Genomic DNA, 15158 nt, shown 5'->3' with positions numbered 1-15158 from the left:
TGATCTCCTGCACATCCACCACACCTTTGCCTCCCTCTACAGACCGCTGCAACACGCCCAAAGCGCCGGCACCCAAAGCAACGCAGGGGCGGCGGAACACATGGCCCGACGCCATAGCACATGCACCCAATGAACACCTTACCAGGCAGGCACCTCCCTTCAAGTGTTACCATTACCGACAAGCTGTCACATCCTACCCCAAACCGGGTCACCTTCAAACGCCTAGCGTCCACCACCGTAACTCCCGTCAAATTCTCCTTAACTTCATCCACAGACGTCGCCGCAGGTACACCTACGATAACTCCTCTGACCATGTTTCTTTCAGCATTAGACACAAGAATGTCCTTTCCACCCAGACGTTTAGTTCCAATCGCCTTCCGTTGCTGAGCCGCGTCCTTGCACACGACCAGCAGCGAGCCATCTCTAAGGACACTCGCACTCTTGATCACTCCCACAGCTACAGCCAGGCTCTTTGACAACGCCACTGAATTCCACTCCTTAAAGGATGCACCATCCTGTGCAAGCTCCATGATCACCTTACAGTCTCTGCTCTCACCCCGGACATCAACAGCTTCAGCCTCATCCCGCTGCTCATTCCCAGAACCCTCGGACGAGCTAAGGGACCTTTTACGTTTCCGGGCACGTGCAGGCAGAAAAGGCTGCTCCTCCACGCCGTCTAGAACGTCTTCCATCCCCGATCCACTCTCCTCCGCCATCTAAAGCCGGTTGGTCTCCCGGATATCAATAGCTTCAGCCTCATCCTGCTGCTCATTCCCAGAACCCTCGGACGAGCTAAGGGACTTTTTACGTTAGCTTATCTTAAAGAGCTTTTATTTTGCTCTCCTCCCCCGGGCAGAGCGGAAAAGGAATGGTTCTGGGTGCTACGTACACAGTGGATGCCAATTGGTACAAATAAATATAGAGAAGTTGTTGCCAGGGTAACCTAAAGTAACAGAGAGCCAATTACAGCAGACATATTGTGACTGTATTGCAATTCTCTTTAGATTGACTGTTGATTTGACACTTTTGTATTTGAGTTTTATCTAATGGCAATGTTCAACGGTGATAATGCGAAACATTTTGAAATAATGCACTTCAATGTTGCTAACAAAAAAAAAATGATATGATATAAATGATATGTAAATAGAATTATCATTGATTGACAATACATAATGTAACGTACTCTATCCATCTATCCATGTATTTCAGAATGAAGAAAACTTAACACCGTTACCATAGCAATTCAAAATAAAATATTGTATCATTTCCCCCGCTTCTTAGAGTTACAAGATGGCCGCCGCGCTTGACACGGTAACAGAATCCATGGTCCCTCTAGCTTTACGTACACGGCGCATGGGTAGACGCCCCCCGAGCTCGGAGCTGTGGCTGTCACCGGTGAAGTGATGGCAGGGGAAGAGCCGACAGCGCTCACACGGGAATGAGAAGGGGTCGGGGATGGCGGACAAACCTCTCACACTGTTTGTGAGATTATGTGCCGCGGGGTTTTACGGTCTCAGCTCGTTTCTCATCGTGGTCGTCAACAAAAGCGTCCTGACCAACTACAGGTAACGTTAGGCTAACGCTCCATAGCCGCGCTGCTGTGCATTTAGCGCTAGCGCGTTAGCTCACATGTAACAGTTAGCTCTTTATAAACTTGTGTTGGAGGAGCTGTGTAACAAAGGAAACTGAGCTGAACGTTTGAGCAACTTTGCCTGGCAAATTGGGGAAAGGATGTAAAGAAATGAGCCAGTGTTTAAAATCACTGCTTAAAGTTTGATCTTCATTGCATGTTTTACTGTCTGATTTGTGCAGATTTCCTTCATCAATATGTGTCGGAATTGGCCAAGTAAGTAAAAAAAAAAAAAAAAAAAAAAAAAAAAGACTTTCGTTGGTTTCCTAAAGGTTACGTGCTTTGTGTAACTTTGTATTGCATGGTTTTACAGATGTTGGCCACAGTGGTCGTGCTGTGGGTGGGCAAGGCGGCGAGGGTGATCAGCTTCCCCGACTTCGATAAGAGCATACCTCGCAAGGTAAATCCACGGGGATGCACAGCACACTTTCCTGACTTTCCCTTTCCTCTCTGGACACTAATTTGTCTGCCCAATCAATTCCCATTATTTCTCAGACTTTCCCTCTACCTCTTCTTTTCGTGGGGAATCAAATCACTGGGCTCTTTGGGACCAAGAGACTAAAGTAAGTTCATGTCAAGACAGAGGGCTATTGTGAGTTTGCATATTGCTCATAACCAAATCTATTGCGACATCTCTTCCCTGTAGCCTCCCCATGTTCACAGTTCTCAGGAGATTCTCTATTTTGTTCACGATGCTGGCGGAGGGCTATCTACTGAAGTAAGCTACCATTAACCTACTTTGGACTCGTTTCACGCCCTCCCATTGTCACGCGCCATTGTCCTTCACAGGAAGACGTTCTCCAGACCGGTTCAGTTGACCGTCTTCACGATGATCCTCGGGGCATTCATAGCCGCCAGGTACGTCGTCCTGGATCCAGGTGTGCTGCTGTAACTCCAACAAAAATGCTCCCACTACAAAGCTATACACTGTCATTACGTTGCACCTGTAAACGGTATGCTGCCTAAAACGTGTAATTACTGACATGATACGAATAACAACTTTCTCTCATGTTTTTAGTGCTGACCTGACTTTTGACCCCGAAGGCTATGTGTTTATTCTTCTAAACGATGTCCTAACCGCGGCTAATGGGGCCTACGTGAAGCAAAAACTGGATACTAAGGTATGCCGCCGCCCCGGACAATGTTTCAGTGTTGTGTCCAGTTTTCTTGACTGTATTAATGTAATGTAGTATTGTCTTGGCATTGCCACGCCCACTCACCAACGCGGCGCAATTAGTTGAATTTTAAACTTGATTCAGTCATGTCTAATTGTTTATAATCCGCTTGTTGATGTTTTTTAATTGAGAGTTCTATGGCTAATTCTCAGTAAAAGTAAACGCATGTGGTTTGGAGCGTCACATCTTTGTGTGTTAAATGGCACTGATTTAAAAGTCTGTTTGGTTCATGTTCAGAAAATTTAATACTAAATTTTATATAGACTGAATCAAACTGAATCGAAATGTTTTACTAATCAATTGTTTTTTGCCAACTTGCTGGCAATGTTTCAGTGTCTAGAAGATGTCCTATTGAATTTGAGAGCGCGTGACTTGCTGTAATGAAGCCATATTTACTTTTTAAAATTCCAAAGTTCTTTTGTACGATGTTTTTGGTTGGTTGAAGAAATTCCAGCAGCACAGCTGGCAGTAAAGATTGGAACGACTGGAATATTTGAGCAGCTTAACCATACCTCGTTTTGAGTTTGTTTACATTAGTGACCAGATACAATAGGGTGGCGTATTTATGACTGGCAAAAATCATTGTGAAAACCATGATAATCTTTTTGTCATATTGCCCAGCCTTAATGTGGATATCTGTTTTTCTTCAATACATCAATTTCAGTCCTTCTAATCATTTCTTCTAAACATTTATCAATACTACTACTTATTATTAGTAGAGGACAAACCATATATCCTTTTGTTTTAACTTTGTCTACAACTAATTTTAATAATTTTCTGCAAACTTGCATGTGCTGCCGACTGAACAGGTTTGATTACAAATTCATAGTAGTAAATTACTTTAAAACTACCAGTATATGGCATTTATATAGTATAAGTGTATGAATGAATGAATGAATGAATGAATGAATGAATGAATGAATGAATTTCAAAATGGCTGATTCATAAATTACTGTCCTGGGTTTAGCATCAATGACGAGTAAAACCGTAGCAAGTACATGTTCCTACTGTATGTATATTTTCAGATGCCTCAGCCGAGTATTAGAACAGCCACTTTTGTACTCTGAATGCCGTAATTGATAAGGATATTTTGACCATGTCATTACAAGAACATACAGTTCTTATAACCAGAATGTTGTGTGTGAGATTGTCCTCTTCATGTCACATGAGCAGACGGCCTCATGTTACTGCGGGGGCACGACAGGCTCCATATTTAGTCTGTTATATCTGAGAACGTCATCTGCTTAAAGTAAACCTCAGAGGTGGAGAAGCAAAACTCAACAATACACAAATACACAAAATTTGAAGCGTATAGTGCTAAATTACGACGGAGTATAAAAAAAACACACACAAAAAAAAAAATACAGGGCACCACGAGAATAAAGTAATTAATTAATGACTTTTTCTCGTTAAATAACGAGAAAAATCTCATCATTTAAAGAGAATAAAGTTAGATACGCGGTTCACTTTCAGCACCATGTTACGGGCTCCCCCCCAGTGTTGCATCATGGGACAGTCCAGTAACAGCTCTGTTTTGTATGAACTGTGTTAAAAGCTCTGAAGCTGATCTGACACCGAGTCAGATGCATCTGTGGAGTCTTCATTACACAAACACACCACCACCAGGACGCAAATGGCGCTTGGTTAAAAGAGAATACAAAAGCCCACAATAACTGTCGATCTTTATAATGTGGGTCTTTTAGACATCACAAACAATCATTTCCCCCGGTGCAAGTGTCACATGTCAGGTCCTGGACCTGTAAAATGACGGACTCCTGTGTTGGTGCTCGCTTGTGTTGGAGCTCATGCCATGATGTATGGATGATGTATGGATGATGCGTGTGTGTAAAACATATCGCTTTTCGGCTGTGCCAAACACGATCCGGGCGTCAGGAGGAGCTGAGTGGAAGCGCAAACTGCAGACGGATGTTTTGTGTTCTGTGTGTTTTACTGAGTTTGTCCAAGGGATCACAAAAGGTTAGAATCCGGGAATAAAACTTAAGTGCACACAACGGCTTTTATGTAGTTCTAAACTGTCAGCTCATCCAAGCCCGTTCTTGTGCGTCCTGACCGTGGGGCTGAAAGTGAACTGATCACGTCACTTTGAATCGGCCCCTAAACTACGACTTTTCTCATTAATTAATGACTTTTTTTCTCATTATTTAATGACTTTTTTCTCGTTATTTAATGAGTTTATTGTCGTTAATTTGCGACTTTTTTCTGACTTCGACTTTTTTCTCAATAATTAGTCTTTTTTCTCATTAATTAATGACATTATTCTCGTAGTGCAGCGCTTTTTTATTTTATTTATTTATTTATTTTTTGGGCCCTAATACTCCGTCGTACTAAATAATTACTTCAAGTACAAGTCCAAAATTGTATGCATGTGTGTGGTTTGACAAAAGGCAAAAATACTATGCAAAACTGAAAGCCAAATCAAGTTTATTTGTAGAGCACGATTCGTACACAAAGTAATTCAAAGTGCTTTAAAGAAAAGGAAAAGATGCATTAAAGTCACAATACAAACATACTTGATGAAAACATAACTAATTATTACACAATTGACTTTAAAAGAGAAGTAGAAAGAATAATGTATGTTAATGTAAGCTGCAAGTTTCAACTCGACTATAAATTATTAACATACACTTTTTCATTGTGAGAAAATAAACAATAAAACCCGTTTCAAATTAAACTATTCCAGGTCCATATTAATTACATGCATTTCTTTGCTCCTGAAAAACCCTGGTAAGAATGGAACTATAACTGAAGCATGTGAGCCACAGTTAGTTAAAGTTACACGGTGTTCGAGGTGGAACCAGCAGTGACTTCGTCTGACATCGGAACGCTCGTTATGAGGAATGCACCGCGAATCGCTGTGAAAAGACGCTCTGTTCTGCCGCGCTCATCTGTCCTTTTGGTTATTCCATAGGAGCTGGGCAAATATGGATTACTATATTACAACGCAGCATTTATGATCCTCCCCACCCTGTTACTGGCTGAAGTTACTGGGGACATGCAGAAGGTGAGACATTTTTCTGTGTATTTCGCTTTTTACATCTGGATCTGAAGTAAAAGTACTAATGCTAAGTGTAGCTCTACTGCAGTGTCTCAAAAATCACTTCACTTCCCGATTACTTCTTTAAGTGTACTGTGAAGTGTACAAAAATAGCACTACTACTTTTAACTACCACAAAACCCGAGACCGAAAAATACCCTAAAAAAGTGGAATTAAAGGAAAGTCACTTTTTTGGTAAGTAAATGGAGCAGTTATTTTTAAAGGGATTGCTTGAGTGTAAGTGTGTAGCCCCTGTGCCTCTGACCTAATACAGAACATTTGCCTGGCCTGTCAAAATTGTGCACTGAGGGGTGTGTCTCATACGATCTGTGAGGCTCAGTCTGTGCGTCAGTGCTGCAGCTGGGGCCCAGCCTCAGAAGCACAAAGATGCCATTATGCACCTCACTGGGTTATTACTGCACTCTTACAACCTCCCTCCACTGAGTAAACTTTCCTGGTGATCAGAAGTGCCCAGCTAAAAGCTTTTAGAAAGAATCTGGAACATTAATAGCAACACAATATGTCATAATTTCAGAACTAATCATCTAAATATGTTTTCTTTGTGCCCAAATTAGGCCTGTGGACCAAACATGGTCATTCAGGGCAATGATTCTCACCCTATTTCAGTCGCGACCCCTGAAATAACTGTTGGCATTCGCGACGCCAAAGATAAAATATAGGCATGATAAAGTAGTCTCATCTTAAAATAATAATCTATATTAACCTCGGCATTTGAAAGGTGTCGAGCTTTGTTGAAAAATACTGTATACATTTAAAAATGTTCCCTCGTCTCATTTGGGGACCCTCTAAAATCATCTCGTGACAGGGTGAGAACGACTGCTTGTCCATTAAAAGCACAATAATGATGGAGAATTTTTTTTTTTTTGCATAACTTGTTACAACATTATTGAATCCATCATTATTTTGGTGACTGGGCTGCTAATATGTTTACATGTTTGTGCAAAGATCTGGTCATTGTCCATATCGAAGGAGCTACAGTCCCAGTCCAAAGCCTTAAAGAGGGGCAGATTTGAATCTTTCATATAAATAAAGTATTTGTTTAAATGTTGTCATTGCTAGGCGATGGAGTATGATGGCTGGTCAGACGCATTATTCCTCTCACAGTTCATTCTGTCCTGCGTAATGGGGTAAGATCCTTTTGTACATTCATTATCTTCAAAGGTTAATGCCAGAGCTCATGTATCAAATATATATATGTCGTTTGCAGGTTTGTTCTGATGTACTCCACCGTGCTCTGTACACAATACAACTCTGCGCTGACAACGACAATAGTGGGCTGTATCAAAGTAAAGGAGCATTACTTTAAGAATATACAGTATTTATGCAGTACAAGGTAGTACAAACTTGCCCTGTGTGATTTTCAGAATGTGCTGGTGACTTACATCGGGATGGTGTTCAGTGGGGACTACATCTTCTCATGGACTAACTTCATAGGTTTAAACATCAGGTATGAACGTGCACTAAACCTCCCTCTTCCATCCTTTGCTCACCAAGAATCGTTTACGTTTGATAACAATATCTGCAACGCTAACACAAATTGTCAATAAATATTTCTCACTCCTATTATTTAAAACACAATATATAGTATGTTTGGTGCCTACGTAGTATTTAATGGTTGTTGTTGTTGTTGTTGTTGTGTGTCCAGTATTGCAGGCAGCTTGGTGTACTCCTACATCACACTGACAGAAGATCAGACCAACAAGGCAAACGAAAACAACAAACTGGACATTAAGGGAAAGGTCATCGTATGACATTGAGACACTGGATCATTCTATTTTTTATGAAAAGGACGCCTCTATTTTTAGTACTACTTATTTATATAGGTTTCAAGGACATGGCGTTGAAAAGCTCCGTTTCTGTCTGCAGCTGCCATAGAGCCAAAATCTAAATGTTTTTATTTTGTTTCTTTTTAGACGTTTCTATTTAGTGATGGTACTGTGAGTGCTGGCGGGAGCTAAAAGGGGAACTCTCTTTTTATTGGACATACAAGGCAAATACCGGCACATGTAAACTAAGGAATATTGTGGAAAAGCTGGTGTAGAAGTTCAATATCGTGCAGAATCAGTGCTACAATTACTTTGAAACGTTTCAAGCCTTTTAATGATGCCCAACAGTGGATTAAAACCCATATTTATTCATTCATAAAGAATAGTTTCATGGCATAACCTCAGATTCCTTCTCTGGGGCGGCCCTATTTTATAGCGTTGGATTGGCACAAATGAAATGTGATTCCTTGTATAAAATCCTGAATAAGAATTTGATGCTTTCATTATTTGGAATTTCCCTTTTTAAACCATTAAATGATTTCAAGTTTCCACAATATTCAAATTTGGCGTGCCTTTGTAAGTTGCCAAAATGACTGGACCTGAGATTAGTTATGTTTTAAAGACAGTTTTCTGTTTACAGTGACTAACTTGGGATGCCTTTGTAGCACAGTGACAAACACTGATTCAGTTCTGCTTTATTTGGCTTTATTACGTTTGTCTATAACTTCAACGTTTACATATCACTCCCTCAGTATTACTGAATGTTTTCATGACTAAAATGACTGTAGCTGGGTCTCTGTGCACAAAATAACAGCATTTAGGTTTTTTTTGTTCACCTTTTCTTTTATTGCACTTTGAACTGTGTTGATATGGAGATCTGTTATGTACTTCAAAAAGTACAAGGTTACTTTGCTTTACTGTTCATTTGTATTTTGAGACTAAACTTTTAAGTCAGGCACAAGGGTTGACTTTTTGTAAATTTTGTATTTATTTTGTTGAGATATTTAAATTTTCAGGTGGAAAATAACATTTATTTCAATCTCAACTGTCTTTGTGCGAATTAGGTCATTTGAAAAGTATATTATACACGTTTTGTATAAAGTTTTTACATTAAACATTTTAAGACTTTTCTTGGCTGTTTTCATATTTTATGGAGAAGCACTTTGAAGGCACTATAATGCTAATTAACATAATGCTAATTAACATTTTAAACAATTTTTAAGTCTGTAAATGTGAAATTTATGAACTGATTATTTTGTGTGTGTAGATGTATACTTGCGTGTGTGTGTGTGTATATGTGTATATATATATATATATATATATATATATATATGTATGTGTGCATGTATATATAATATATGTATAACGTATGTGTGTACGGTATATAGAATGTATAAAATATATGTATGTATAGAATATATATATATAAAATATATGTAGAATATTTATATAATATAGAATATATAGGCAAGGCAAGTTTATTTGTAGAGCACATTTCACACACAAGGCAATTCAAAGTGCTTCACAGCAGGAAAAATGCATTCAAATCACAAAGAAATTACAGAAACAGAAATACAATAAAATTAACTAAATTAAAAATGATCAATCCAACTGATTGTCTAAACTAATAAAATCACAAACAAAAGAGAAGAGTGCAAAGAAAAAATCCTTTCAGTCACATGCGCAGCTAAACAAAACAGTTTTTAGCTTAGATTTGAACATTGTCAGAGAAGAAGCCTGTCACATCTTCAGGAAGACTGTTCCAGATTTTAGCTGCATAAAACTGAAATGCAGATTCCCCATGTTTAGTCCTGACTCTGGCACCAGCAGGAGGCCGGTCCATGTTTAGTCCTGACTCTGGCACCAGCAGGAGGCCGGTCCATGTTTATTCCTGACTCTGGCACCAGCAGGAGGCCGGTCCATGTTTAGTCCTGACTCTGGCACCAGCAGGAGGCCGGTCCATGTTTAGTCCTGACTCTGGCACCAGCAGGAGGCCGGTCCATGTTTAGTCCTGACTCTGGCACCAGCAGGAGGCCGGTCCATGTTTAGTCCTGACTCTGGCACCAGCAGGAGGCTGGTCCATGTTTATTCCTGACTCTGGCACCAGCAGGAGGCCGGTCCATGTTTAGTACTGACTCTGGCACCAGCAGGAGGCCGGTCCATGTTTATTCCTGACTCTGGCACCAGCAGGAGGCCGGTCCATGTTTAGTCCTGACTCTGGCACCAGCAGGAGGCCGGTCCATGTTTAGTCCTGACTCTGGCACCAGCAGGAGGCCGGTCCATGTTTAGTCCTGACTCTGGGCACCAGCAGGAGGCCGGTCCATGTTTAGTTCTGACTCTGGCACCAGCAGGAGGCCGGTCCATGACTCTGGCACCAGCAGGAGGCCGGTCCATGTTTAGTCCTGACTCTGGCACCAGCAGGAGGCCGGTCCCTGAGGTCCTCAGAGTCCGAGATGGTTCATATGGCACTAACATATCCAAGATGTACTTTGGTGCTAGGCCATGGAGAGACTTATACACAAGCAGAGCTGCTTTAAAGTCTCTTCTCTGAGCCACAGGGAGCCAGTGCAGAGACCTGAGAACAGGACTAATGTGATCATACTTCCTGGTTCTAGTCAGGACCCGAGCAGCAGCGTTCTGGATGTACTGCAGCTGTTTTACAACTCGTTTGGAGAGGCCAGTGAGCAGGCCGTTACAGTAGTCTAATCTACTGGAGACAAACGCGTGGATAAGTCTCTCTAAATCTGGTTTTGACACTATATTTTTGATTTTGGCAATGTTTTTTAGATGGTAAAAAGCTGCTGATGTTTATTGATTTGATGTGGCTGTTAAAGTTCAAGTCTGAGTCCATTATTACCCCCAGATTTAGAACTTGGTTTGTAGGTTTCAGAGCGAGACTCTGGAGATGACCGCTATCACTTTCTCTTTGTTTCTGTGCCAAAAACAATTATTTCAGTCTTGTCTGAGTTCAGCTGGAGAAAGTTGTTTTGCATCCACTAACTGATCTGTTGGATGCAGTGACAGTGATATATATTATATATATATATAGAATATATATATATATATATATATATGTATATATATATAGTATGTTACCTGCCCCACCAGGAACAATAGAACATTGGACTTGTTTTTTGCCAACACCATCCATCCATCCATCCATCTTCTGCCGCTTTATCCGGGGCCGGGTCGCGGGGGCAGCAGTCTGAGCAGGGACTCCCAGACTTCCTTCTCTCCAGACACTTCCTCTAACTCCTCCGGGAGATCCCGAGGCGTTCCCAGGCCAGCCGAGAGACATAGTCTCTCCAGCGTGTCCTGGGTCTTCCCCGGGGCCTCTTCCCAGTGGGACATGCCTGAAACACCTCCCGAGGGAGGCGCCCAGGAGGCATCCGGAACAGATGCCCGAGCCACCTCAGCTGGCTCCTCTCGACGTGGAGGAGCAGCGGCTCTACTCCGAGCTCCCCCCGTGTGGCCGAGCTCCTCACCCTATCTCTAAAGGAGCGCCCAGCCACACGGCGGAGGAAACTCATTTCGACTGCTTGTATCCGCGATCTTGTTCTTTCGGTCACTACCCAAAGCTCATGACCATAGGTGAGGGTAGGAAACGTAGACCGACCGGTAAATAGAGAGCTTTGCCTTTCGGCTCAGCTCCCTCTTCACCACAACGGTCCGATGCAGCGACTGCATCACTGCAGCCGCTGCACCGATCCGCCTGTCAATCTCACGCTCCATCCTTCCCTCACTCGTGAACAAGACCCCGAGATACTTGAACTCCTCCACTTGGGGCAAGGACACCCCACCCACCTGGAGAAGGCAAGCCACCTTTTTCCGGTCGAGAACCATGGCCTCGGATTTGGAGGTGCTGATTCTCATCCCAGCCGCTTCACACTCGGCTGCAAACCGTCCCAGTGCATGTTGCAGGTCCGGGTTTGATGGAGCCATCAGGACAACATCGTCTGCAAACAGCAGAGATGAGATCCTGTGGTCCCCACCGACCACAGCCGGTGTGGACACCCTCCGACCCCCGACTGCGCCTAGAAATTCTGTCCATAAAAATTATGAACAGAACCGGTGACAAAGGGCAGCCCTGGTGGAGTCCAACATGCAGTGGGAACAGGTCTGACTTACTGCCGGCAATGCGAACACAGCTCCTGCTCCGGTCATACAGGGACCGGACAGCCCTGAGCAAAGGGCCCCGGACCCCGTACTCCCGGAGCACCCCCCAAAGGACACCCCGAGGGACACGGTCGAAAGCCTTCTCCAGATCCACAAAGCACATGTGGACCGGTTGGGCAAACTCCCATGAACCCTCGAGCACCCGATGGAGGGTATAGAGCTGGTCCAGTGTTCCACGACCGGGACGAAAACCACTCTGCTCCTCCTGAATCCGAGGTTCGACTATCGGTCGGATTCTCCTCTCCAGTACCTTGGAATAGACCTTACCTGGGAGGCTGAGGAGTGTGATCCCTCTGTAATTGAAACACACCCTCCGGTCCCCCTTCTTGAACAGAGGGACCACCACCCCGGTCTGCCAGTCCAGAGGCACGGTCCCCGAACGCCACGCGATGTTGCAGAGACGTGTCAACCAAGACAGTCCTACAACATCCAGATACTTTAGGTACTCAGGGCGGATCTCATCCACCCCCGGAGCCCTGCCACCGAGGAGTTTGCGAACAACCTCAGTGACTTCAGCTTGGGTGATGGATGAGCCAGCCTCCGAGTCCCCGGTCTCTACTTCCTCTTCGGAAGACGTGACTGAGGGATTAAGGAGGGATTAAGGAGATCCTCAAAGTATTCCTTCCACCGTCCGACGACATCCCCAGTCGAGGTCAGCAGGCCTCCACCCGCACCGTAAACGGTGTTGGTGAGACACTGCTTCCCCCTCCTGAGGCGCCGGACGGTTCGCCAGAATTTCTTTGGTGCCGACCGATAGTCCTCCTCCATGGCCTCCCCGGACTCCTCCCAGGCCCGGGTTTTTGCCTCTGCGACAGCACGAGCCGCGGCTCGCTTGGCCTGCCGATACCCGTCGATGACCTCCGGAGACCTACAAGCCAGAATGGCCTGATAGGCCTCCTTCTTCAGTCTGACGGCATCCCTTACTTCCGGTGTCCACCACCGGGTTCGGGGGTTGCCGCCACGACAGGCACCGGAGACCTTGCGACCACAGCTCCGAGCAGCCGCATCAACAATGGAGGCGGAGAACATGGTCCACTCGGACTCAATGTCCCCAGCCTCCCCCGGGACATGGGAGAAGCTCTCCCGGAGGTACAAGTTGAATACCCTACTGACAGAGGGCTCCACTTCAGATCGGGGAAGCCGTTCTTCCCGATCACCCCTCTCCAGGTGTCACTGTCATTGCCCACGTGGGCGTTGAAGTCCCCCAGTAGAACAACGGAGTCCCCGGTCGGTGCACTGTCCAGTACCCCTCCCAAGGACTCCAAGAAGGCCGGGTACTCTGCACTGCTGTTCGGCCCGTAGGCCGCCACAACAGTGAGAGACCTGTCCCCCACCCGAAGGCGGAGGGACGCGACCCTCTCGTTCACCGGGGTAAACTCCAACACGTGGCGGCTGAGCTGAGGGGCTATAAGCAAGCCCACACCAGCCCGCCGCCTCTCCCCGCGGGCAACACCAGAGAGTGGAGCGTCCAACCCCTCTCGAGGAGATGGGTTCCAGAGCCCAAACTGTGCGTGGAGGTGAGGCCGACTATATCTAGTCGGTATCGCTCAACCTCCCGCACAAGCTCAGGCTCTTTCCCCCCCAGCGAGGTGACATTCCATGTCCCCAGAGTTAGTCTCTGTGTCTGGAGATCTGGTCGCCGAGGCCCCTGCCGTCGACTGCCGCCCAAATCTCTCTGCACCGGCCCCTTATGGATCCTCCTGCGGGTGGTGGGTCCACGGGAGGGCGGCCCCACGTCGCTCTTTCGGGCTGTGCCCGGCCGGGCCCCGTGGGGTAAGACCCGGCCACCAGGCGCTCGCCATGGAGCACCCATCCCAGGCCTGGCTCCAGGATGGGGCCCCGGTGACGCCGATCCGGGCGACGTAAACTGCCTTGTTCGTGTTGTCATCATAGGGGGCTTCTGAACCGATCTTTGTCTGACCCGTCACCTAGGACCTGTTTGCCTTGGGAGACCCTACCAGGGGCATGAAGCCCCCGACAACATAGCTCCCGGGATCATTCGGGCACTCAAACCCCTCCACCACGTTAAGGTGTCGGTTCAAGGAGAGGACAACACCAAGGAGGCTTATTCTTCTTCCCCCCTCCCTCCCCTGGGCAGCTCGGACCACAACCTTGTACATCTGAGGCCTGTGTATGAACCCATCGTGCGCAGGCAGCCTGTGGTGTCCCGTGAGGTGAGGATGTGGTCTGCTGAGAGCGAGGAGGCTCTGAGGGACTGCTTCAGCACCACTGTCTGGACTGAGCTTTATGACCCACATGGGGAGGACATCAACACCATCACAGAGTGCATCACGGACTACATCAACTTCTGTTTTGAGAACATTGTTCCCTCCCGGACGGTGCAGTGTTTTCCAAACAACAAGCCATGGATTAACCGTGAACTGAAGGCTCTGCTGAAGGAGAAGAAGAGAGCCTTCAGGTCAGGGAACAAGGAGGAGCTGAGGACTGTGCAGAAGGAGCTGAGGAGGAAGATCAGGTAGGCTGAAGCCGGCTACAAGGGGAGGATGGAGGAGCAGCTGCAGCAAAAGAACATTCAGGGAGTGTGGAGGAGCCTGAAAACCATCTCGGGCTTCAAAATCCCCCCTGCCCAGACAGAGGGGGATCTACAGTGGGTGAATGATTTAAATGCTCACTTCTTGAGGTTTGATCGGTCACCCCCCCTCCCCCTGCACAGCTGCATGCTCCCTCTTCCACAGCTGGACAATGCCCTGCATCTGTTCCTCTTCGCTTATCTGCCCCAGACCATCAGCTCCCCACTTCGCCTGGACTCACCCATCCCCCCAGCACACGGTCCCCCTGCCAACCACTGACTGTCACAGCAGCACAGGTGAGGAGTGAGCTGAAGAGGATTAAAGTGAGGAAGGCAGCAGGACCTGACGGCATCAGCCCCAGGCTCCTTAAGTCCTGCGCAGATGAACTGTGTGGAGTTATGGAGCATGTCTTCAACATGAGCCTGAAGCTGAGGGTGGTACCACAGGTCTGGAAGACTTCCTGTCTGGTACCTGTGCCTAAGACACCGCGCCCCAAAGACCTCAACAGCTTCAGGCCAGTGGCCCTCACGTCCCACCTGATGAAGACACTGGAGCGGCTAGTCCTGGACCACCTCCGCTCCACCGTGAGCTCAGCCATGGACCCGCTGCAGTTTGCATATCGGCCTGGCATCGGAGTGGAGGACGCCGTCATCTCCCTGCTGCACCGCTCTCTCTCTCACCAGGAAAAGCCTGGCAGCTCTGTGAGGATCCTGTTCTTCGATCTCTCCAGCGCCTTCAACACCATCCAGCCGCTGCTCCTGAGGGACAAGCTGGAGACGGCTGGTGTGGAGTATGACCTGGCAG

General features: G+C 46.1%; 2 protein-coding genes across 2 annotated transcripts in view; one reads left to right on the top strand and one right to left on the bottom strand.

Moving 5' to 3' along the window:
• The window catches only part of LOC140353566 (transmembrane protein 205), a 42055-nt gene that overhangs the window by 21467 nt on the left and 5430 nt on the right, over window positions 1–15158 (bottom strand). The window lies entirely within an intron of this gene.
• Window positions 1339–8770, top strand: LOC140354032 (nucleotide sugar transporter SLC35D2-like). Its single transcript, XM_072438851.1, has 12 exons — window positions 1339–1565; window positions 1813–1846; window positions 1944–2030; window positions 2126–2193; window positions 2277–2348; window positions 2420–2488; window positions 2649–2751; window positions 5735–5827; window positions 6941–7008; window positions 7089–7167; window positions 7246–7328; window positions 7527–8770. The coding sequence occupies exons 1-12, from the start codon at window positions 1456–1458 to the stop codon at window positions 7630–7632; spliced, it is 972 nt and encodes a 323-aa protein (XP_072294952.1). The 5' UTR covers window positions 1339–1455; the 3' UTR covers window positions 7633–8770.

Source organism: Eucyclogobius newberryi, unplaced genomic scaffold, assembly GCF_026437365.1.
Source record: "Eucyclogobius newberryi isolate DKJ021-1_F unplaced genomic scaffold, fEucNew1.0.hap1 SCAF_9, whole genome shotgun sequence".
NCBI lineage: Eukaryota > Metazoa > Chordata > Actinopteri > Gobiiformes > Gobiidae > Eucyclogobius > Eucyclogobius newberryi.
The sequence above is the reverse complement of the archived record's forward strand: the minus strand, read 5'-3'. Positions and strand labels throughout refer to the sequence as shown.